General features: G+C 51.6%; 1 protein-coding gene across 3 annotated transcripts; it reads right to left on the bottom strand.

Annotated features, from left to right (window-relative positions):
* Positions 1 to 2,655: 2,655 nt before the first annotated feature.
* On the bottom strand, positions 2,656 to 18,997 carry ZNF783 (zinc finger protein 783). 3 transcript variants are annotated; one of them, XR_013442924.1, is made up of 8 exons: positions 18,758 to 18,997; positions 15,773 to 16,174; positions 15,563 to 15,689; positions 15,270 to 15,398; positions 8,839 to 8,967; positions 7,641 to 7,733; positions 4,464 to 5,777; positions 2,656 to 2,980 (listed from the first exon to the last, which is right to left on the bottom strand). XR_013442924.1 is itself a non-coding variant. In XM_036121081.2 (7 exons), exons 1-7 carry the CDS (start codon positions 18,779 to 18,781, stop codon positions 4,939 to 4,941), a joined length of 1,743 nt encoding a protein of 580 aa, XP_035976974.2. In that variant the 5' UTR covers positions 18,782 to 18,997; the 3' UTR covers positions 2,656 to 4,938. The 3 variants fall into 3 exon arrangements, 1 of the variants encoding a protein (XP_035976974.2); XR_013442925.1 differs by having other exon boundaries at positions 4,649 to 5,777; XM_036121081.2 differs by having other exon boundaries at positions 2,656 to 5,777.
* Between the last annotated feature and the right edge of the window lie 4,592 nt (positions 18,998 to 23,589).

Raw genomic sequence — 23,589 nt, 5'->3', positions numbered from 1 at the left:
CAAAGCATTACCATCATGAATGGACAGAGTGTAATGGATTCGAATCATAGCTCTACCACATAATAGCGATATTAGCTTAGCCAATTACTTAACCAAACTTTTTTTCTGCATCTGGGAACACAGCCCAGAATTGAGGAAGTGAGTGGTCCAGAAAACTTCCCAGGAGACCAATGCACACTCAGAATGCCATTTCAGTTGTCGAGTATTCTAGAGCAAACCCACCCCATTACTCAGGACTCAGAGGTAAGGTTCTGTTGTTCTGGCTTTGGTATCTCTAAGGCCCTTCCACCCCGACATTCACTGGCACGTGACCTTCTGACCTATTAGGGCCTTGTGACCCAGGTGCCTTGTTTACCAGCCCCAGGGTGCCCTTCACACTAGGAGGCCAGGTCCTAGCTGCCAGGAAATGGAGCCAGAGAAAGTTGAAAGCCAGCACTTAAGAGTAGTCAGAACAAGAAAATATTTCAAAAAATATCCTGCCCCAGGACATGGAAAATTTATCGTATATTACTAGAAGTAATAAAATAAGAAATTCAGGAATGCCTCCCTGGGGACAGCCGAGATATAATGGAAACATTCCTGGAAATGGAACTTAACTAGAACTTGACTCAATACCTCCCCTGCCATTTGAATCTTGCATGTTTTGGGGGTAGTTGTGAGGATGAAGTGAACTAAAGGTGTGGAAAAGCACTCAGTGTGTATTACTGCCCTTGGCACATGTTATTATTACTAAAACAAACATAAAAGCTGAGGGCCGATAATCAGAATGTGTTATGAACCAAAGACTGATAGCCCAATTCTGTGTAACTGAGGTTCCCTCAATACCTCCTCCAAAAAGCGCTTCGCAAAATGTCCAACACATACTAGTACTGGTCATCAGACACCTGTCCCTTCCTTTCTTTTTTTTTTTTTAAGATTTTATTTATTTGACAGAGAGAGACACAGCGAGAGAGGGAACACAAGCAGGGGGAGTGGGAGAGGGAGAAGCAGGCTTCCCGCCGAGCAGGGAGCCCGATGTGGGACTCGATCCCAGGACCCTGGGATCATGACCTGAGCCGAAGGCAGACGCTTAACGACTGAGCCACCCAGGCGCCCCAAGTCCCTTCTTTTCTTCTCTCACAGGGCAATTGTTCCATCTCTGAGTCTGGCCTCTGATCAGTACAAGGTGTAGCCTGGAGGAGGAAGATCTGGTCTGCACAGATTAAGGATGAACATCTTCTAGTCCTGTAATGCCCTGTAACAAATCTGGCACTCAGGGATGTATCTAAAACCATTTCAAAGCTATTTCTAGGGGCACCTGGGTGGCTCAGTCAGTTAAGCGTCTGCCTTTGGCTCAGGTCATGATCCCACGGTCCTGGGATCGAGCCCGCATCAGGCTCCCTGCTCAGAAGGGAGCCTGTTTCTCCCTCTCCCTCTGCCTGCCTGTCTGCCTACTTGTGATCTCTCTCTCTCTGTCAAAAAAATAAATAAAATCTTAAAAAAAAATAAAAATAAATTTAAAAAAAAGCTATTTCTACCGGGAGATGACACCTCTACCTTCGGAGATGTGGAAAAATCTCGTCTTGACAGTTCTTGTCATGCAGGCCAGGGACAGACTAAGTCAAACCTGAGCCTGAAGGTCTCAGATTTGAGAGGTCCTCTATAACACAGGTCCTCTATAACACAGACCCCCTCCCAGCAGCAGTAGGAAGGACTTCTTGGGGAACTTGGGAAAAGAGCAAGCAGGCCCTCAAATGCATCCTGACTGAAATCAGAGTTCACGCCTAGAAGAGTTTTAGGGGATCCTCACAGCCAGGTGCAAGACTGCTCCACAGGAGGAAGGCGAGGGCCTAGGTTGGCGGGAAAATAACCTCCCAAGACAACAGCAACTGGTCTCAGTATGGAAAAGGGGGTGACAATGGGGTGATGGTCTCCCTAAGATGTCAGTGCAGGGGGCGTAGTGGGTGGGCTGAAGGACAAGTCCAAAAAAGGAAAGCCCTGAAGGCTCTCTGGAGTGAACACGCTCACGGCCCATCCTCCCCCTCGCCCCGACCTCCCGCCCCCTCCCCCGACCCACAGAGCTGGCTCGGCCAATCGTCAGGGCCGGCGGGAACCTCGCAAATCTTGCGGCTAAGACCGCAGACTAGCAAACTGCAGCCGAGAAAGGAGAAGGTACTGTATCGTTGACCTCAGACAGCTCCCCGTGGCCGCTGTGGCCTCGAGCGTCCCGGTGGACATCATCCCCCCCGCTCTCCAGCGGCCGTGCGTCCCGGCCTGCTCTACGAGCGCGGAGCGGCGGACACGCCGCGGGCGAACGTGGCGTCGGCGTCGCGGCAGCCGGGGCAGGCGGCAGCTCTGCCCCGAGTGGGACCCGCCCCGCGTCCCGAAGCCGGTTCCTCATTGGCCAGCCCTGGAAGCTCCGCCCCCGGCCCGCGCGTGGCGGGTCCCCGCGGCCGGGAGCCGGTTTCCCACTGGCCGGGCGAGAGGCCCCGCCCCCGCAGCGGACGCCCAGAGTGGGCGGGGCCGGCGGCCGAGGGCGTCTGGCGTCGGGGCTGCTCTCGCGCGCCGCCGCCGCCCGGGAGTCCCGGCCTGTGTGGGGCTGCGGGCCCGCCTGCTGGACGGGCTCCCCGAGAGGGCTGACTCCCGGAGAGCAGGAAGGTCATGAGCACACACTCCTTCAGTTCAACATATTTATTGAGCACCGATGAAGGCAAAGGACCGCCACCGTCACAGTTCTTAAGAGCCTTTAGCACCAGGACCCCACCTTTCCTTGTTTACAAATGAGGAAGCCAAGACGCAGAGCTAGGAGCGAGTCGAAGGCCAAACCAGGTTCTAGCCTCCAGGGTTCTGGAGCACCGCTCCGCTCCGGCACCACGATGCGTACGTGCCAGGTAAACTCACAAGGCCTGGTAACCAGGAACCCGGCACACTGAGGGCTTTGGAAGAAATGGGAGGGCCTGTGTCCAGCGATCACTCCTGGCTTGTGCCGTTGCTGGAGTACCTGCGTTTACACAGGACATTAAGCATTAGAAAGGTCTAGGAACTTTGAGCCTTGAGGCATCCCCAGGAAACACCTGAGACTAGCTCTTAAAGCGAAGCGGTAAGCTCAGAGCAGCTCCATTTGCACCATATCCTGCCTGAACACTTGCTGACAGCCCAGCCCCGACTGGTGGGGCCCCTGGTGACGGTTGGGGATGCCAGAGCAGACAAGTAGAATGCACAGCAGGGGAGGGTGGCAGCTCTTCTTCCCAAGCCCAGGGGAACTTGGCTGGGCTCTCACCGACTTGCATACTCACTCTTGCCCCAGAGATGATGGTAACGTTCGCATCTGCCCCCAACTCTGTTTATGACTTTGGGAGAGGGGTGAGGGTCAGAGGGGCAACAAGAAGTGGCACAGCCAGGGACCCAGGCACCTGGAAGCAGGTCTGAATGCTTGCCACTTCACATAGTGCCAAGGCAAATACGACAATCAAAATAGCCGAGGACCCAGTACTCCAGTTTTAAATCACCCAAACCAAGGGTTGGTCTCTAGGCAGCACCCGAAGTGGTGTGATTTAAGAGGCACAAGATGCTAGCTGCCATCAAGACTTCTCCAGGAGGCCTGATGCTATTGCCCGAACTTCTACGGTTTGAACCTCACTGCTTTGGTAAGAATTTGTTCCACTGAAATACAAAGGGCTCCCTGGGGATATAGCCCAAGGGGAAAGTCTCTCCTCACTCTGCACCCAAGGGACCTTCCACTCACTCTAGAAAAGAAAGGTCCTTCCTGAGGGATTCTGACTGGGGCAAAGGGCTGGAGATGAACATGGGAGAGAAAGGGGGGGGGGGCTGAACTAGAAAAGAAGGACAAAAACCAGGCTTCCTATTTGGCCCACTGCCTCTAAATCTTTTATGACCCTGAAAACCCTAAGGTGAGGTAGGATGCACTGGGGTCATTACCCCCTTTGACAGGTGAGGAACATGAGGCTGGAGGTGGTTAAAAAAAATCCTGGCCTAACTCTGCTACCAGCCCCAAATTCTTGGAAACCAACTGCTCCTTTAACGACAACTCAGGCGTGGTAGCTCAGGAATCCAGCTTGGCTGAACGGCCTCACCCACATCGGGATCTTCCTCTCTGCGAGGAGCTTCCTGGGCTGGGTCTGCGTCTCCCCCATCCCTAAGGTGTTGTGCGGGGTCCAGTCCATGCAGCGTGCATACCCATAATACTGAGACCTTGGGGGAAGGGTCAGCCACTCCAGGCCTCAGTTTCCCCCTCTCAACTAATAACCAAAATCAATCACGGATGTTGGGATATTGGGAATCATTCTGGGCCAAAGAACGCATACCCAGGAAGGCACCTGATGTCCAGGGCAGCAGCCAAGCATCCCCCCACACCCGGGCTGATCTGGACAGCCCCTCTACCATCCCCACAAACAAGGAGGTGGCAGAATAATTCCTGACCCTCAGGGCTCCTGGTCCCCTTTGCAACCACACTTAACACTTACAAAAGCACTAGAAAAACTCCGTATGGAGGGAAAAAAAAAGTTTCAAAATAACACAGTAGGAAACTCAAATTTCCAGTGCCTACTCTTCAGACTGTCCACTCTGCTGTGACCTGCGTGGGCAGTAGCCCCGTGTCTCTGTCGCCCCCTACTGCAAGGGCCTCTATCTCCAGTCCTCTTGCTCTCACCGAAAGTTGGCATCCTCTAAGCCTTAAGGGATCCTTTCTAAGTCAGGAATGTAGAAGAGGCGGCAAAAAGTGACAAACTTAGGAAACAGGAAATTGAGGCATCTGGTCACACACACACTGTCACCAAAACGGCCGCTGCTTCCCATCTGAATGAAAAAAAGTTCTCTCCAAAGTTATTCCGGAACGAGGCACCGGCGTCAGGCACAAGGGGAAAGGCCTGCAGGCGGACAGGAGTCCTGCGGGGGGTGCCCCAGGAGAGCCGGAGGGTACCCCTGCACGCTCCTGCCGGCTCAGCCCTCCTGGCTGTGGCTGGGCCGGGGCAGCGGGGGACTCCCAGGGAGGGCGGAGGAAGCAGGGAAGTGCGGGCCGGCCTGGCCTCGGGCGTGAGTCTGCATGTGCACGGCCAGGTGGTGGTTGCGGTTGAAGGCCCGGCCGCACTGGGGGCACTGGTAGGGCCGCTCGCCAGTGTGGATGCGCTGGTGCCGGAAGAGGTCGGAGGGCCTGCGGAAGGCCTTGCCGCAGTAGGGACAGGCCGGCCAGCCCTGGCTGGTGCCCGTGTGCAGGCGCTGGTGCAGCAGCAGGCTCTTCCGCTGCTGGAAGAAGCGCAGGCACTCGCTGCAGTGGTACACCTTGCTGGTCGCCGGCCGCCGCCCCAGGCACGGGCGGCCTGCCAGGGAGCGGTGGCCTCCGGGCTCCTCGGGGAGCCAGCGGATGACAGGGCCCGGCACCACCACCTCCCCCGGCTCCAGAGCGGGGTGGGCCTCCCCCCAGCCCGGGGGCGGGCTCCCCGGAGTCTCCCTGTGCTCCTCCTCCACGTGGGTCCGCTGGTGAATGGTCAGGTTAATCTTCAAGCGGAAACTCTGCCCGCAGTCAGGGCAGGGGAAGGTCCGCTCTCGCCGGCGAGGAAGGATGCGGGGCGGCTCCCCCACGGCCCCTGGCGGCCGCGGGTCCCCCGCCCGCACCCGTGGCACTCCTGCGGCATGAAGCCGGCCAGGGCCCCCGGTCCTGCTCCTGGGCCCCTTGGGCATTCTACACACGGGCTGGCTACGGGACTCCCCCAGGAAGAGCTGCTCAGGCATCATCTCGTCCTCAGATTGGGCTTCTGTCTTGATGACCACACCACCACCACCTGGAGAAAGGAATCTCCATTGATTTCGAGTGGGCCACACTAGCCCCCCACCCAGGCCACTCCCCCCAGCCCTGGCCTCCAGCGCATCCCGAGCCACATCTGCACCCACCCTGCTCCTGCTTTCGCGGAGCCCTTTCTCCTGCAAGTGCTCAGAGCACACATCAGGGACCCCGTTCCCTTGGCCCTACCGAGCAGGCACGGCCTCCCAACATCATCCAGTCTGTTTATTGTCACGTGGCCCAGATGTTCCAGTGGCCCATTCCTGGAGGCCAAGCTTGGAGACAGGAGACAAAGCCGCAAAACCAGGATCCAGGGACCCGGGGGAGTCAGAGGCCAGATGGAGTGAAAGACAACAGGTGGAGGATGCAGTGGAGACCCTGGACCCTGAGATACACTGGCCGCACAGGATCCCCAAGAATTCTGATAACATTAGTTCCCATCAATGAATGACAGTGAGCCCTGGGGCCACTGGACTAGGTGAGAAGCCTCAGGCCTGGAGGTGGCGGGCGACTTAGCCATACTCTGAGTTACTCATCCACATAACAAATCAACACTGAGCATCCACTACCTGTCTCGCACCTGCTCTCAAGGGACAGGCAGGACGCACGAGGACCGAGGCTCCCTGGCTGGACCTCAGTGTGAGTCACACTTGACTCTGAGGTGGGGCTTAGGCATAGGAACTGCCAGGACATCGGAGAGAGGGGGGCTCTGAGGCAACACAGGGGTCCCTGATGCTGGGAAGGAAGGTCCGGGCCACAGGCCCTACCTGGAACACTGTGCATTCTTCGAGATCCTTCAACTGCTATTCCCCTCTGGGCTTTTCTGGAATCAGCCCTGACTACTGGCTTCTCTGACCTCCCCCAGTGCCCAGCAGCTCAGCTGCTGCAGCCCAAGGTCTGCTCAAAGGCTGACCGCGAACCTTACCCACTATTAAAACGAAATCTTTAGCCCCTTACCAGCAATTTCTATTCTTGCTGAAGCATGAACTTAAATCCCATCCCAGGAGACTGCTGCTAACTGCTGAACCTTCTGGACCAGCACCTGATGTCAAGACCTCGGGGTTCTTACTCAGTGCAGCTTACCGGCAACCCTCACAATAACTCCAGACAGAACTTTTATTTCTATGTTGGAAATGACCCAATGGTTTGTAATTTAGTCCTCCAGCTACAGAATCAGTAAAGAGTCTATAAGAATCATCTAAACTTTGCATCTAAACCGTTGCATTCAATGGGCTACCATGGTATTCCTAAACTTAGGGATTAGTGTGGGTCTCAGGCCCTATTCCATGTGAAGGCCAAGGTTCCCAGACCTCTTCATGTGAAGCCCATCTCCAGCTTGGACTCCCACCATGCCACTACCCCAAGGTGGGCCCAGATCTCACCTCTGCCTCCCACCAAAGCCGGTACCAGGATGGAACCAGGTGAGAACTGGATCCCTTTCTATTAGGACAGAAAACCACCCCAAAGCCAGAATGGGCGATAATTGCTTTCTTTTTTCCTGCTCATCAGGGTGTAAGCTGAGTTTTGTGGCCTCTAGGCGGGGGACCTAAATTTAAACCGTAAGCCACCATGTACAAACTGCAGGACACTGGAGGTTGTGCACCTGAGCCACTTCACAGGGTCGCGTGAGGCCTTTCTGTCACCAGACCGCAGACCTGGTGCGTGCAGATTGTGTTCAAGCAGCACGTTCCCACCAAGCCAGACGTGATGGGGGAAGACCAGGACCTGGATGGTCTGGATCGCCAAGAGCCCCAGGGCAACAATACCTGGGGATGAGGAAGGAACCCCTCTGGAAGAAGCCCCTCACCAGGGCCCACTGCACCAACTCCCAGCCCACTCCCAAGGGCCCCCTCCCATCACTCACCTGGCCCCATGCCGGGCAGGCTGTCCCCGGGAGGGGAGGTTGGAGACTCCCCACCTGAAGATTCTTCCTCCCGTTTAACCGAGGCTGGAGGCCCTGTGAGAGAGACACTGTGAGGGCCTTTCCCGACACCAGGCTCGTGCAGGACGGCACAGGCATCTCTGAGCAGACCCCGGACATGCTCGAATGCCAGCCAGGAAGAGGGGGCCCCAGGGCTCTGTCCGGAGGACTGCCCACTCCATGGCCTCCGCTTCAGAGGTGAGAGGAGAGCGGTGAAGGCCACGCCCCCAGTTCCCATCTGGGCCAGTGCTGACAGCTCCGTCACCCTGATGGACCTCCGAAGGACAGAGGGTTTGGGGAGCCTCTGGGGCACAGTGCCAGGTCTGCAGGGGAGCAGGGGCAATGAGAAGGTCCTCTCTCCTTACACACTGGCTGGGCAGCAGGGACACTGGGGAGGGAGGGAGGATCACCTCCACCCCCAGGGAGCTCATATTCATTGGGGGAGAGACACAGAAATTACTGGAGAGAAAGCAACCCACACTGAAAAGTCAAGCCCGCGGGAAGGAGGGGGAAGGAGGAGGCATGGGAACAGGAGAAGCCAAGCTAGCAAGGTGCAGTCTGGAGACAGACAACAACACTCTGGATTATATGCCACGTGTTATGCCAAATGCCCTCTGAGTTATACTTCATTTTTGTAAAAGGATGGACAGGAACTTCCTTTACACACAGGCAGACAGTTATCACTGGAAGGGGGACTGAAGCCACAGAGCCCCTCACGGGCCTCTAGAGAGAGGACATTTACTGAAGAAGGCACATGCCAGCACCGTGCTATAGGCATATAACAGACTGTCCGGTTAACGTGACCGTGGTCGGAAGCCTGAGGAGGCCCAGGACCCACCTCTGTGTGTCCCTCCCCTCACTCCAGCCAGGCCAGAGGGCCTGGCCCCCAGCAGGCCTCAGGGACCCACACTTTGGCTCAGACCGTTTTCTCCTGTGGAAAATGCCCTTCGTTCCCAGCCCAAATCTACCCTTCCTCTAAGGCCTGTCTCAGGGGTCCCCTTCCCAGGAAGCCCGTCCAGCTCAGCCAAGCCTGGTGCCCACCATCTGTCCCACCCTCACGCTTTAGCACTCGTTCTCAGTAGCACCTGTCTGGTCCTTGCTGAGATGCTGTTCACACGGCTACCTGGTGGCCCTCACTCACCCGTGGTCGCTCCGGGTACAGTTGCTCTTGCCTCTGAGTCTTGCTGGTGCTTGGGGACCTGCCCTTCTTTTGGCTCCTCCCGGGCAGGGCTGACGGGGCTGAGGGTGTGCTCTGGGTGTGGAGGGAGGCCTGGAAAATGCAACTCAGTGACACCAAGGACAACACACAGATCCCCCCGGGGGCAGGAGCCTCTGAGGAAGGGCTGACTGTAGTCACTGGGACTGACGGTGGGGGCACCAGGCCAAACACAGGCTAGTGGACTTCACTGATCCTGAGAGGCTAAAAAAGAAGGAAAAGGTATAGCACAGGAACATCTGATCGTACCAGACAAGTCATGACACAGCAGGGCCAAGGATGTGGCTTGTTAGGGCCTCCCAGCTCAGAACAACACAACAGTGCCTTCCAGTCCCGAGTCCTATACCAGGCTGATGTATAAGGATCCCCTTGGAAGCACCCCAAGATTCTCATTAGTAGTTCTGGGTAGGCCTAGGAAGTATGCATTTTTTGAAAAAGATTTTATTGTATTTATTTATTTTTAGAGATTTTATTTATTTGAGACAGAGTGTGTGCACACGTGCACACACAAGCAAGAGGAAGGGCAGAGAAGGAGAAGCACACTCTCCACGGAGCAGGGAGCCTGACATGGGGCTTGATCCCAGGGCCCCGGGATCATGACCTGAGCCAAAGGCAGATGCTTAACCGACTGAGCCACCCAGGAGCCCCTGCAGTTTTTTTTTTTTAAAGATTTAATTTATTTGAGAGAGAGAGAGAGTGTGCAAGTGCAAGCACGAGTCGGGGGATAGAGGGGCAGAGGGAGAGAGGGAGAGAGAAGCAGACTCCCTGCTGAGCATGGAGCCTGACACAGGGCTCAATCCCAGGACCCTGAGATCATGACCTGAGTCAAAGTCAGAACTTAACCGACTGAGGCACCTGTGCACCCATTAGTATGCATTTTAAAAAAGCTCCCTAGGGCAAAACAGATGAACAAAGAGTTCACAGAGTAAGAAATTTAAATGGCCCATAAACAAATAAAAAGATACTCAACCACACTCATGTAAGAGAGGTACCATTAAAAATATACTGTTGGGGTATGTGGCTGGCTCAGTCTGTTGGGAGTCTGCCTTTGGCTCAGGTCATGATCCCGGAGTCCCAGGATCGAGTCCCAGAGTCCCAGGATCGACTCCCACATCAGGCTTCCCGCTCAGCAGGGAGTCTGCTTCTCCCTCTGACCCTCCTCCCTCTCCTCCCCCCTCTCTCTCAAATAAAAAAAAAAGAAGAAAAAAAAAGAAAAGAAAAAACCCCTGTTCCCAGGGTACCTGAGTGGCTCAGTCATTTAAGCCTCTGCCTTCGGCTCAGGTCATGATCCCAGGGATTGAGCCCCACATTGGGCTCCTTGCTCAGTGGGGAGTCTGCTCCTCCCTATCCCTCTGCCACCCCACCCCCTCATGCTCTAATAGATAAATGAAATCTTGAAAAAAAGAAAAAGGATTAAACACCATGACCAAGTGGAGTGCATTCCTGGAATGCAAGGTTGGTTCAACATATGAAACTCGAACAATGGAATACACCATACTAACAGAATGAAGGGAGAACACCCCATGATCATCTCAACTGATACAGAAAAAGCATCTGACAAAATTCAACACCCTTTCTTGATAAAACCATTCAACAGACTAGACATAGAAAAAAACTATAAGATACCACTTCACGCTCATTATGATGGCTACTATTAAAAAGAAACAACAGAAAATATTAAGTGTTGGCAAGAATGTGGAGAAACTGGAACCCTTGCACACTGTTCGTGAGAATATAAAATGGTACAGTCACTGTAGAAAACAGTGTAACAGTCCTTAAAAATTAAAAATAGAGGGCGCCTGGGTGGCTCAGTCGGTAAAGCGTCTGCCTCCAGCTCAGGTCATGATCCCAGGGTCCTGGGATGGAGTCCTGCATTGGCTCTCCTGCTTCTCCCTCTGCCCCCTGCTCTTGCTCTCTATCTCAAATAAATAAATAAAATCTTTAAAAAAAATTAAAAATAGAATTACCATATGACCCAGAAATTCCACTTCTAAGTATATACTGAAAAGAACTGAAGACAGAGTCTCCAAGAGGTATTTGTATATCCATGATCATAGCAGCATTATTCACAATAGCTAAAACATGGAAACCCAAGTGTCTGTCAACAGCTGAATGGATAAGCAAAATGTGGTAGGCACAGACAACAGATTATTTAGACTAAAAACAGGAAAGAAATTCTGATACCCGCTACAACACAGATGAATCTTAAGGACATCACGCTACGTGAAATAAAGCCAGTCACGAAAAGACAAATGCTGTGTGATTCCACTTCTATGAGGTCCTTGGAGTAGACAAAATCAGAGGGACAGAAAGTAGTACTGTGGTTGCCAGGGGCTGGGGCAGGGGACCCAATGAGGGATTACTGTTTAATGAGTATAGAGTTTCAGCTCTACAGGGTGAAAGGAGTTCTGATGGGATTGCATCACATTATAATGTATTTAATACCACCAAAAAGTACACCTAAAAATGGCTAAGATGGTAAATTTTATGTTATGTGTATTTGACCAGGATAAAAAAAGAAAACAGAAATGAAATATTGATACACAGTACAACATGGATGAACCCTGAAAACACTATGCTAAGGGAAAGAAGCCAGAGTCAAAAGACCACGTATTATAAGATTCCATTTATATGAGATGTCCAGGCTGGCAAATGTATAGGTATAGTCAGGAAGACCGGTCATTGCTTAGGGCTGGGGGAGCTGGGAAGGGGCCTCTTTCACAACACTGAGGGAGGTGCAAATGATACAACCTCCATGGAGGGGTATTTGGTGATAAATTCTCAAAAATTTATGTGTTCATTTACCTCTGACCCAGCGGTGCAGCTTCTAGGAATCTATCCCAAAGATGCACTGGCAAAAATATGAGCTGCCTTATGCACAAAGTAGCCTCTACAGCATATTTATATCAGCAAAATACTGGAAATACCATAAGTGTCCACCAGCAGGGACTGGTTAAACAAACTATGCGATCTCACACCTTGGAACATTCCGCATCCACAAAAGTAAAGGAGGAAGGTCTGTGTATATATATACATATGAAGTGATCTCCAGGACAAATTGTGTAAGACAGGGATGGGGGAAAGCAAATATATCTGTTACTGATCTTTTCGAAAGGAAACACCGGAAGTATAAACAAGACGCTAATAAAAATGGTTATCTATAGGGAAAAGGAGGGGACAAGAATGGAAATAAGACTTCCCTGAATGTATCCTGTTAAACCATTTTGACTTTGCAAACGTAACATGCCTTACATATTCAAAACGTTCAATGAAAAGGTAAAAAGAACCATTTCTAAACATCTAAAAATAGGGGTGCCTGGGTGGCTCAGTCGTTAAGCGTCTGCCTTCGGCTCAGGTCATGATCCCGGGGTCCTGAGATCAAGCCCCATGTAAGGCTCTCTGCTCAGCGGGGAGTATGCTTCTCCCTCTCCCTCTGCCCCTACCCCTACTCGTGGTTTCTCTCTCTCTCAAATAAATACATAAAATCTTTTAAAAATAAATAATAAAATAAAAAATCTAAAAATAAATAGAAATAAATGAACTTAACTGTGTATCAAGTTGGTGACATAACCCCATAGAGAAAATAATTATTTCAAGTGACTTAAAAGGCATTACTTTGTCTATAAGTCCTGAATGGAATGCGTTCGGAGGACAAAAAGAACTGCAGGGCGCCTGGGTGGCTCAGTTGGTTAAGCGACTGCCTTCGGCTCAGGTCATGATCCTGGAGTCCCTGGATCGAGTCCCGCATCGGGCTCTCTGCTCGGCAGGGAGTCTGCTTCTCCCTCTGACCCTAACTCCTCTCATGTGCTCTCTCTCATTCTCTCTCAAATAAATAAAATCTTAAAAAAAAAAAAAAACTGCAAAAAATCTCAGCCTTCATTCAAAAGTCTAATTGTTTAAGATTTCCATGTAAAAAGAAAGTGATATTCAAGTATAAGAACATTAAATTTGAATGAGAAATATCACTATGAGCTCATGATTTTTTCCTTTTCAAAAACACATATTTTCTCAAAAAAAAATACATATTTTCTGAAAAACCTAGAAGTAATGTCAAAAATTAGCAACTACTAGCACTCATATTGTGGTCTCCAAATATCATTTGTCACTGAAAGGAATCAAAACTCCTTGGAGAAATTTGCATTCTAGGTCTGGGGCAGGAAATACACTAGATGATTCTAGAACATTTTATGGTATCTGAGAGCCACTGAATTCACATCAAGATGACCTAAGAGCCAACTTGAAAGGGCTCCCACGAGCTAAAGATGGGACAATTTAAGCACAAAAAATAATGGCTGCAAACGATTGGCATATATAAAATATTCAACAGTCTCTAAAGTCATTAAAAAGTAAAAAAAAAAAAAAAAAAAAAAAAAGCCCAAGTAGTGGTCACCTTTGAAGGCTCCTAAGGCAGTAACTCTTCACTCTGAAAACAGATGAAGGAAAAGAATTAAGCTTCTATCCTGCCTTTTCTGTACAGACTATATTTCAGGGAAACTAAGAGTTGATTAGGGAAATTATTCTTTATAAAAGAATTTCAGCTATGCAGTGCATACGTATGACAGACTCTCACTATTTTGCAACCCCTAATGGAATAACAAATCTGGGCAACACTGGGCAATGACTACTGAGAGGATCGAGCTCAGGATCAGCAGAAGGCAGGCGGACGGAGCCTCCGTGCCTCGTGCCGTGGCCTGGCAGGGAGTACACAGCACCACCTCTGAAGCCATGCTGCCCATAAGGTTGAAACTGAATCTGAAGAAGCCTCCTGATCTACCAGTTTATAGGAAATGGAAGCAACAGAAGAACAATAAATGACACCAAATCCAGAATACGGGAAAGGATGGCATTTAAAAAGATAAATGACATTATGGGGCGCCTGGGTGGCTCAGTCGGTTAAGCGTCTGCCTTCAGCTCAGGTCATGATCCCAGGGTCCTGGGATCGAGCCCGATGTCGGGCTCCTTGCTCAGCGGGGAGCCGGCTTCTCCCTCTGCCTGCCCCTCTCCCTGCTTGTGCTCGCTCGCTCTCTGATATAAATAAATAAAATCTTAAAAAAAAAAAAAAAGATAAATGACGTTAGAATGTCAACAAAGAAATGATACTAAAGAGGGGGAGGCGAGGATGGTCCATCAACCGAGGAGCGGAGCACCAGAACGTGGTAACGTGTGCATCCACAGAGGTCCTGACACAGGCAGGGTGGGTAAGGCTGGAGCGCGCGCTCAGTGAAAGAAGGCAGTCACTAAAGGTCCCACACAGTAGGACTCCATTTCCGTGAAATGTCCAGAAGAGGCAAATCTAAGACACAGAGAGGAGATGAGAAGTTGCCTAGGGCCGCGGAGCAGGGGGAGGGAAACAGGAAATTAACGCCCACAAGTACAGGTTTCTCTTTGGTGGGCAAGGAAAGTTCAGATTGTGGTGATGGTCACAAAACTGTGAAGAGAGTACAAACAATGAGCCGTATACTCTAATCCAGGAATTGGCTGGTATGTTAACTCCATCACAATAAGGCTGTTAAATGCGGGGCGGGGGGAAGCTTTCACAGGCTTTTTAACAGACTTTTTATAAATCGAATGCAACAGGTGGACGTCGGTGTCCCAGCATTAGGGACCCAACACCTACAGAAAACAGTTTTGAGATAATCGGGGGGGAAAAGAGAACATGGACTCGGGATGAGATATTAATCTGCTGGGTGTGACACTGGTATTTCGGTTACATTCAGAGAAAAGGAAGAGACAGAGGAAGCCAACGTGGCGACTCCTGATCACTGCTCCACGTGTGCGACGGTCACTTGGAGGTTTGCTGGACTCTTCTCCCTACTTCCGTTTATTTTCTTAAATTTTATTTAAAAAAAAAAAAAAAGCCTCCCAGACGACTCTGATGTGCTGTCAACTCCGGAACCACTGTCCCTTACCACACCAGCTCTGGGGACGAAGTCGGGGCTGCTCCTCCAAGAGGGCCGTTTCCACAAAGGGAAGCCAGTTCACGACAGGCCTTAGAGCCGCGGGTTCACGTCAGGGAGCAGAGGTGGGAGAGGCAAGCAAGAGAGGCAGCAATATGCTGCTGTGAGCAGGGTCACCCGCGTACACAGCACTCGGCAAGTCCGCGCTGACGTCCGCCGCGTCCCGGAGGCCGCACAACACCCAGCCACACGATGCTAGTACCGCCGGCCCCTCACTCAGAAGCAGAAACCGGGCGGCTCTAAGACAAAAGCTCTGCGCCCCCCCTGACCAGGCGGGCCTAGGACACAGTGGGCCCCACTTCGCCTTCAGGGCCTGTGCCCCTTCCTGGCCTCCCAGCACGTGTGGAAAGCCCAGGAGAGCAGCGTGCCCCACTCACTCCCCGTCTCGCTCCCACTCACCAGGGCTTGGCCTCCTTGGGCGTGCCGCCTCCCTCTTACTTCCCTCCTCCTGGCCCCACGGGCCTTCAGGACAAGGCTCCTCGCCCCTCTCCATCCGGGTCAGGATGTCTGGTTTGGAGATGGCATAATCTGCATACAGAACGGAAGGGGAGCTGGGTCAAGACTGGACACCCGCCACCCAGCTGCCCACAGAGCTGGAGAGACGTGAGAAGAACAGAAGTCAAAGCAAAGACACAGACTGCTGGAGGCCAATCTGCGGACACAGACCCAGATCCCCACCTACGCAGCCTTACCCAGGGACACCAGCGTCTCGTAGTTGCCCCGCATCACGTGCTTGTAGAGCTCCTTCTGCCAATTATCCAGCTTGCCCCACTCCGGCTCAGAGAAATACACGGCCACGTCATCAAAGGTCACGGGCACCTGGAACAGTGTCGCGCACGCTCACCCACACACTTACAGGCACAGTCCCTCGGGCTGTCCCACCCCAGGTGCCCGAGGGATACCTTGGGGACCTCCCCCTTGCTGCCCGGGGGCAGGCGCAGGATCCAGAAGTTCCTGTTCCTCAGCAGGTTCTCCATGTTCTCCAGTCGCCTCTGCAGCAGCCCGTACTCCTGCAGCAGGGTCCCCAGCACGGCCCACTTGCCCTCCAGCTGGTTCCCGAACTCCACGGCCGTCTTCTCGCAGTCCACCAGCTTCTTCTCGGCCGTCCCCGTCCGCCCTTCTAGAGAAAGCAGGCGGGCCAGGCAGGAGTCCACCTTCTTCTCCAAGGCCTGGATGGCGGCCACCACCGTCCACAGTGTGATCTCCGTGGAGTACAGGTAGGAGTTCTTCTCAGCAGCTGGTGGAGGCGACAAAGAAGGTGTCGAAGGGCTTTCGTCCTCTGTCTGCTTGTCCCTCTCTGGAGCCTGTCCACAAGAAGAAAAAGGGGAGATGGTATCAGAATGACACCATCAAAATGCGTACTTCACAAAGCCTCAGAGTGACACCTGCCCAGGGAAAGCCCCAGCCAGGATCCTACGGGCCAGTCAGGCAGGTGTGGGAGGGAGGCAGGGACATCAGTGAGGGACAGGAAACACTGGCTGGACCAAGGAATTAGCAAGTGGAAAACGGGAGGAAACACATGGCCAAAGACAGAAAGCATCTGCGGTTCTCAGGTGGCTTCCATCTTGGATCTTAGTCTCCTCCTCCTCTGCAAATGAAGGGACAGGCTTGGAAGCACAGAGAACATGAGATCTGCTGCCAGAGAGCCCAGGTCCAAGCAGCAACCCCGCCACTCCCAAGCTGGCTGACTTTGGGCAAGGTTTTTCACACAGCTTTCAACTTCACTTCCACATCTAGAAAATGGTACTCACACAAAAAGATTGTGAGAACGAATGACACAATCTTTGTTGAAAGCACAATGTCTAGCATGTGGTAAATACTCAATGCACACAAGCCCCATGTTGATTCAGCTAAGATGATAATGATAAGGATGTTGACGAGGCTGCTGCTGATGGTTCAGGCTCAGGGACGCAGCAAGAAGCAGTTCCCATGGGCTTTTTTTCTCCACCTTTTTCATTCCATTGTCCTTTGGCACCTTGGAAAGAGCTTCTAGAGTGCCTCAACTCACCCTGGTGCCTGAGGCATGAGCCGGAGCATGTGCAACAGCCCAGTCCCAGTACCTCGTGCTAAAAGCCTTGCTGGGGGGTGCCTGGGTGGCTCAGTTGGTTAAGCGTCTGCTTTGGCTCAGGTCATGATCCCAGAGTCCTGGCATCAAGCCCCGTGTCAGACTCCCTACTCAGCTGGGAGTCTGCTTCTCCCTCTCCTCCCTGCTTGTGCTCTTTCTTGCTATTTCTGTCTCTCTCTCTCAAATAAATAAATAAAATCTTAAAATAAAAAAGAAAGAAGAAGAAAAGAATCCAGGACGATTCCATGCATCTGCCTGGGTTTTGGTTTGTTTCCCCCAGAACATAAGTTCCCCGAGGGTGTGTGTGATTCGCTGTTGTATTCCCAGCTTCTAAAAGAGTGCCTCTCTCACTGCAGACGCTCAATGAATACCTACTGAATGAATGAATGACCACACAATTAAACAACCTTCATTCAGTAACAACTACTGACCACCTGCCATTGTAAAGGTGCAATGGGGGAATGCAAAAAAAAATTATGTGGTTCTTCCTTCTCCAGGAGAAAAATTCTGTATAGAAAGAGTTGGGGGCAAATCCGTCCTGTTTGACTCTCAGGTCCTGTAAGCTGGTAGAGGGAAAGGAGTGAGCGGATAGAAATGGTCAGAAAAAGTTCTGAGGGAGTGGCTCCGGGTTCGGTGGGAGCTGGTGATGTCACCACCGCAGTTACAGAGATGCCTTGGAGGGTATTCCCCGGGGGACAGGGCCACAAACCACAGTATTCCCACCCCTTTTCTCTCCCTTGCACTCAGGGACTCCTAAGGGAAGCACCAAACTCATTAATGAAAGGAGAGGGAGGGGAAGCTCCTACTTTAAAAGGATCCACAAAAATCAAGGTTTCAAAAACTTCACTAAGTGGCGCCTGGGTGGCTCAGTTGGTTAAGCGACTGCCTTCAGCTCAGGTCATGATCCTGGAGTCCCGGTATCGAGTCCCGCATCGGGCTCCCTGCTCAGCAGGGAGTCTGCTTCTCCCTCTGACCCTTTTCCCTCTCGTGCTCTGTGTCTCTCATTCTCTCTTTTTCAAATAAATAAAAATAAAATCTTTAAAAAAAGAAAAATTTCTAAGAGATATTAAATAGTAGAAGCCACTTACTGCATTCTGTTTGCAAGAGATTTTCTGGTGTGTCAAAAATAGCCAGAGGATTCTTTTCTCCGAATTGGGCATACTGCACATTACCGACCAACATTCCAAAATAATCCAAATAATCTAATTCAACATGCTAAACTAATCTTTAAAAAAAAAAAACTACCTACCATCCCTCTCGTAAACAGCATTCCATACCTTTCTCTTAGGTAAAAGTAGAACCCTGGGTACCTTCATGGGGGTGGAATTCCAAAATTCTGGCCTAGACCTCGGACTACGGCCTCGACTAGGTGAGTGACCTTGGGCCGGTCCCTTCCCTGAGCCTCAGACTCGGGTTGTCAGAACCGCACGGGGCTGGGCGACCCTGTCCTCCCTGCGTGCCACCAACCAGACAATGGACGGGGGGAAACAGCCACTCCGTTTCAATGCAAGGCCTGTCATCTGAAGTGTTGCTAGGAAGCCTGGCCTGTCCCCCGCCGTCGGGGCCGCCCCGCCGCCCCCGCCGCCCCGCCTGCCGTTTGGGCCGCCCGGTCGGTCGGCCCGAAAGCCCGGCCCGGACACGAGACCGGGGTGGCGGGCGGACCGAGCTGGCACGACGCGGCAGGCGCCAGCCTGGGCGGAGGCGGCGGGCCGGGAGGCCGCGCGGCGGGGCCGCTCCACGCCGGCGGGGAGGAGACCCTCGCGGGCCCTGGCGGCGGCGGCGGCCCCGGCCCGTCTGGGCGTCCGCGGGCCGGCGCGCTTACCCGGGCGGGCGCCGCTCCGGCCATGGCTGCTCGCGTCCCTCTCTCGGCGGCTCTCCTCGGCCTGGCCTGTCGGGCCTGGCGCGGCGCGCAGGCGGCGGCGGAGGCGGAGCGGAGCCGCCCAGCCTCGGAGCTCCTGCCGGGCGGCCGCGAGCTGCGTCCGAGCCACGTGCCCCGTCGGCCCTTTAAACAAGAGCTGCGCTCGCGGCCGGGCCCGAGGGTGCGCACAGCGCCCCCTGCAGCCCGAAGGACCGCACGCCCGCGGCCCGCGGCCTTCCGCGCGCGCCCGCCCACCCTGGCGGCCTCGGGGCACCCGTGGGGAGGCCGGCCGCCCCCCCCGGCCTGGGCCGCGGGAGTGGACGCCGGCGGCGGGCTCCCCGCGGGCCCCGTGCAGGGGCAGCTTGCTGGGCCCAACCCTGGCCCCTACCCCCACCCCCCACCCCAGGACGTTAGGGCCCCAGCGTCCCACTTGGGAGAATCGAGTGCAGGAGCTAATGAAGCAGCCGTGCAGGACACTAAGAAAATGTGGGAATTCCCCTCTGTGTGGGAGAAGAAGGGCAGTCCTTGCCGGGGAATCTAAAATATATGTAGATTTACCGGTTTAACGCCTCTAAAGGACCCAAAGTGACTTAGTTTGAGTATACACGATATGCCCGGCGGTGGGGTAGGATGGGACAGATAAAGGTTTTAAAACTACTTGTTGGGGCGCCTGGGTGGCTCAGTCGGTTAAGCGGCTGCCTTCGGCTCAGGTCATGATCTTAGGGTCCTGGCACCGAGAGAAGTCTGCTTCTCCCTCTCCTCCCTGCTTGTGCTCTCTCTCGCTCGCTCCCTCTCAAATAAATAAAATCTTAAAAAGTAAATAAAACTACTTGTTTAGTTTTCCAGAACAAGTACACCTCAGGAAAAATTTATTTCATTAAAAACAAAAAAAACCTCTCTCCCCCTTCCCCAAATCCTCTTTGGGAATCCTGGGTCTCCTCCTCCTTCCCCAGCTGACACTCTGCTCAGGGATGCTTGGCAGAGTCCTCTGGAGCCTTCTATGCCACACCCAGTCTCCACTCGCCCACCAGCCACCAGGCGGGGACCTTCTGTAGCTTTGGCTCCAGGCTGGGAGTGCAGCAAGAGTAAATCCAACACTTAATTCAGACCCTCACACATCTCGAATAAACCACTCAAGCTGGGACCCAACTTCCTCATCTGTAACCCAAGAGCCTTACTTTGGAAAACCAGAGTTAACCACTGAATATAAAGTAAAACGTGCTAAGTTTTATCTTCTATCTTTTCTAAATTTCTGTTCATCCTAGTCTTAAGAGCCTAGAGCCTACAAACTCTTCCCAGGAGAAATTATTCTGCAGTTTCTCCTTTTTAGTATTTTCTCTTTTTGGAGGAAGGGAAGAAAATTATTAGCCCATATATTTGATGCAAGCAAAAGCGTGGTCAAATGACATATAATAAACTGATACCTTCTCCAAGTAAGGTGCACCCTAGTCTTTAGGGCAAGCTTAGGAAGTTTACTTTAAGAAATACAATCAATATATAGCATCATTCACTGTGGAGATCTTTGTTGAAAATAACCCAACCTAATAACTTGCAAATGTGTGCTGAAAGCATTAAGAGCATCCTTAGGATCTCTGGGGGGTCGATCAGACCAAAATATTAAGGATTATAAAATACTGGTTAAGTTGTGAGCTTATAAGATTTAATGCCCAGTGCAAAGAGTCTGGAAAATGGATTGGAGAGGAGGAAAACATTAGTATTTAACAAGCTCTATTCAGAGGGAGTGCTCTAATTTTTGACAGCTGTCTTAGATTTTTTAGACAGTTTTTGTAAGTCAGTGGTACTCAGACTTGAGTGTGCATCATGCTCCCCTGGTGTGCTGGTTACAACACAGACTGCAGGGCCCCTGTATCAGAGTGTCCAGGTCTGAGGCTGGAGGGGGTGGCAGTGGCCAGAATTTGCATTTCTAACTAGTTCCCAGGTGATGCTGATTCTACTGGCATGGTGATCACACTGAGAAACACTGTGTTCATCAGGTTCCTACAGCTGCCTCCCATTCCCATGCTCTGATTTTATATTTTAAACAAAAAGCACAAAACCTTTACACCACGATGTGGTTTGCTGAGCAGACCAGCCTGGTATAGCTCGAATATAAACTACGATTACCTGCATCCTTATTTATAAATGTTTCCTGTGTTTGCTCTTTTTCGGATAAGACCTCCTGAGCCTGAATACCTCTCGGTGAGCTGACACTGGATTACCAAAGTGGAGGCGCAGACCCTGGAGGAATAGGAGTGACTCCACCAAGGTGCAGGTCACTGAAACAGCCCATCATCAAGCCTCTCCTGCAGAAGGTGGTATCATTAGAAGTTCAGGGTCAAAAAAACACCACCTAGGGTCACTCAAGTGGGATCAAAATACTAAAGCACTAGTGTCCCCACCAGCACATTCTCAGCCAAGAGACAGGGGCAGCTCAGAGAAAGAATGCCTAGGACACCCCTCCAACCAATTTCCAGGCATGTAATTTAGATTAGAAAGTGGACCCACCCAGAATTATAAAGCATTAGGAAGGGAAGTCTTAGCAGAGGAAGACCAGAAGTATAACCAAGTCCCTCTTCCTCCATGGAGCTTTTCCTAGTTCAGACAATCCTGAGCTCCCTATTCTGTGAATACCCATTATACATGTTCATTCAACAAATAAGGTGAGCATCTATGTGCAAAGCCCCAGTGCGCAGAGCTGTGGAGTCTGGTCCCTGTTCAAACAGCATCACATCCTGTTGATTCTGCCTTGGCGGTCTTGTCCATCCATCCTTGTCCGTGGCTCTCTTCCCACTGCAGCTGCACCCAATCAAGTACTCATTGGCTCTTGTTGGTCTCACTCAGAAACCTCCTAACATCCCCCATCCCAACCAAAAACAAACAAAAAACCCACATGATCGAACTCTCATTAGGTTACTATTCCCAAATCACAGCTAGAATCAGGTCACCCTTCTGCTCAAACTCTCAGCTCCCCATTACTAACTCAATAAAACGCAAACTCCTTAGCCTGATCCCAATCTATCTTTCCAACCACATCCCCCACTACGCCCCTTCTTGCATCCTATCCTCCAGCCAAATCAAATGAATTATTTGTATATGCCCCACGTCTCCTCTCTTGCTCTTGTTGCTCCAACTACAATGTCCTTCTTCCCATCCTTCCCATCCTTAAAGGTCCAGTTCAAAAGTCACCTCTCATAGTCTTCCCCAACACCTCACAATTAAATTTAATTGTTCTCTGAATTTCGACCTGTTTAGCCTCACTTGGGACATGTAATTTTCTAATTGTATTAGATTCCCTTAACAGCCTGTAAACCCAAGAGGAAGATCTCGGATTTAACCATGTACTCCTCGGTAGACCTTGCACGTGGGGGCTACTCAGATACTTTTGAGTGCACACACACTCAAACAGAATGGAATCTTCCACTAGTCTGGGAAAGGGTTATGCAAACGTGCAGCACAGGGAAGAAACAGATTTTGATAGAATATAAATTCAACTAGGGCAAAGATCTGTTTTGTACACCTATGTATCCCAAGTATTTAAAACAGTGCCTAGGGTGCTGCCTGGGTGGCTCAGTTGTTAAGTGTTTGCTCAGGTCATGATTTCAGGGTCCTGGGATCGAGCCCTGCATCAGGATCCCTGCTCAGCGGGAAGCCTGCTTCTCCCTCTCCCACTCCCCCTGCTTCTGTTCCCTCTCTTACTCTGTCTGTCAAATAAATAAATAAAATCTTTAAATAAAATAAAAAACAAACAGTGCCTAGGTATCAGGTGTTTGATAATTTGTTGAATAAAAAAGACAAATGAGGGAAGCTTTCACAGAAGGGCGTTTATAAACTGAGCAGTGAAAAATAGAATTTGGCTCACAGAGAAGGGAGTTCCTGGAAAATGGAAAGCATGGCTTATTCACTAAAGAGCAGGAAGCCCAACGTGGCAGCAGCACAGATAATTTAGAGAGTGAAAGGTGAAGAAATTCGGAGCAGGTTAGGTTTGTCAAAGTGTAAGTTCTATACTAAAAAGCTTGCTCAGGGGCGCCTGGGTAGCTCAGTCGTTAAAGCGTCTGCCTTCGGCTCAGGTCATAGTCCCAGGGTCCTGGGATCAAGCCCCGCATCAGGCTCCTTGCTCCGCGGGAAGCCTGCTTCTCCCCTCTCCCACTCCCCCTGCTTGTGTTCCCTCTCTCACTGCGTCTGTCGAATAAAATCTTTAAAATAAATATAAATAAATAAAATAAAAAGCTTGCTCTTTACCAGTAGCCAGTCACATCCTTGTAAGGCTTGGAGGAAAGCCCATGTCCAATTCATATGCCAGGACATTAACTCTGCTAGCAAAAAGGATGTGGTTAAGGGTAGGAGAGCAGTTAGGTTATTGGAGTTTAGGTGGGCAATGATCAGGACCCTACCTGTAGGAACAGGAAGAAGCAGAGATTAGAGTCACTGATGTTTGGCATTGAATTCTTCCTCATGTGTTGATTTAATCTTTCTAATTTGATCATCCCTGTCCACATAGCTCCATTTCCTGTTTCCTTCACAGCACCTAGCAGAGCTGGCTTTTGATGGACAGCTGAAGCAGGCAAGAGGTTGATAGTTTGTTCTCTCTCAAGAAGGTATTTCTGGGTACAGAGACTGACCTGAAGATCTAGTTAAAATCTCGATTCTGGGGCACCTGGGTGGCTCAGGTGGTTAAGCATCTGCCTTCAGCTCAGGTCATGGTCCTGGGGTCGAGCCCCACGTTGGGCTCCCAGCTTGGTGGGGAGTCCGCTTCTTCCTCTGCCTCTCCCCGCTGCTCCTGCTCTCTCTCACTGACG

This window comes from Halichoerus grypus, chromosome 12, assembly GCF_964656455.1.
Source record: "Halichoerus grypus chromosome 12, mHalGry1.hap1.1, whole genome shotgun sequence".
Classification (NCBI taxonomy): Eukaryota; Metazoa; Chordata; class Mammalia; order Carnivora; family Phocidae; genus Halichoerus; species Halichoerus grypus.
The sequence above is the reverse complement of the archived record's forward strand: the minus strand, read 5'-3'. Positions and strand labels throughout refer to the sequence as shown.

Bases quoted from the DNA above. Each gene is read 5' to 3' on its own strand.
- ZNF783 (XM_036121081.2), bottom strand. From the start codon at position 18,781: ATGGCCGGAGCGGCGCCCGCCCGG. The intron at 16,175-18,757 runs GTAAGCGCGCCG...TCTTGTGGACAG, and splicing joins CCGGAGCGGCGCCCGCCCGG to GCTCCAGAGAGGGACAAGCA. The intron at 7,734-8,838 runs GTGAGTGAGGGC...TCTCTCTCACAG, and splicing joins TGTACCCGGAGCGACCACGG to GGCCTCCAGCCTCGGTTAAA.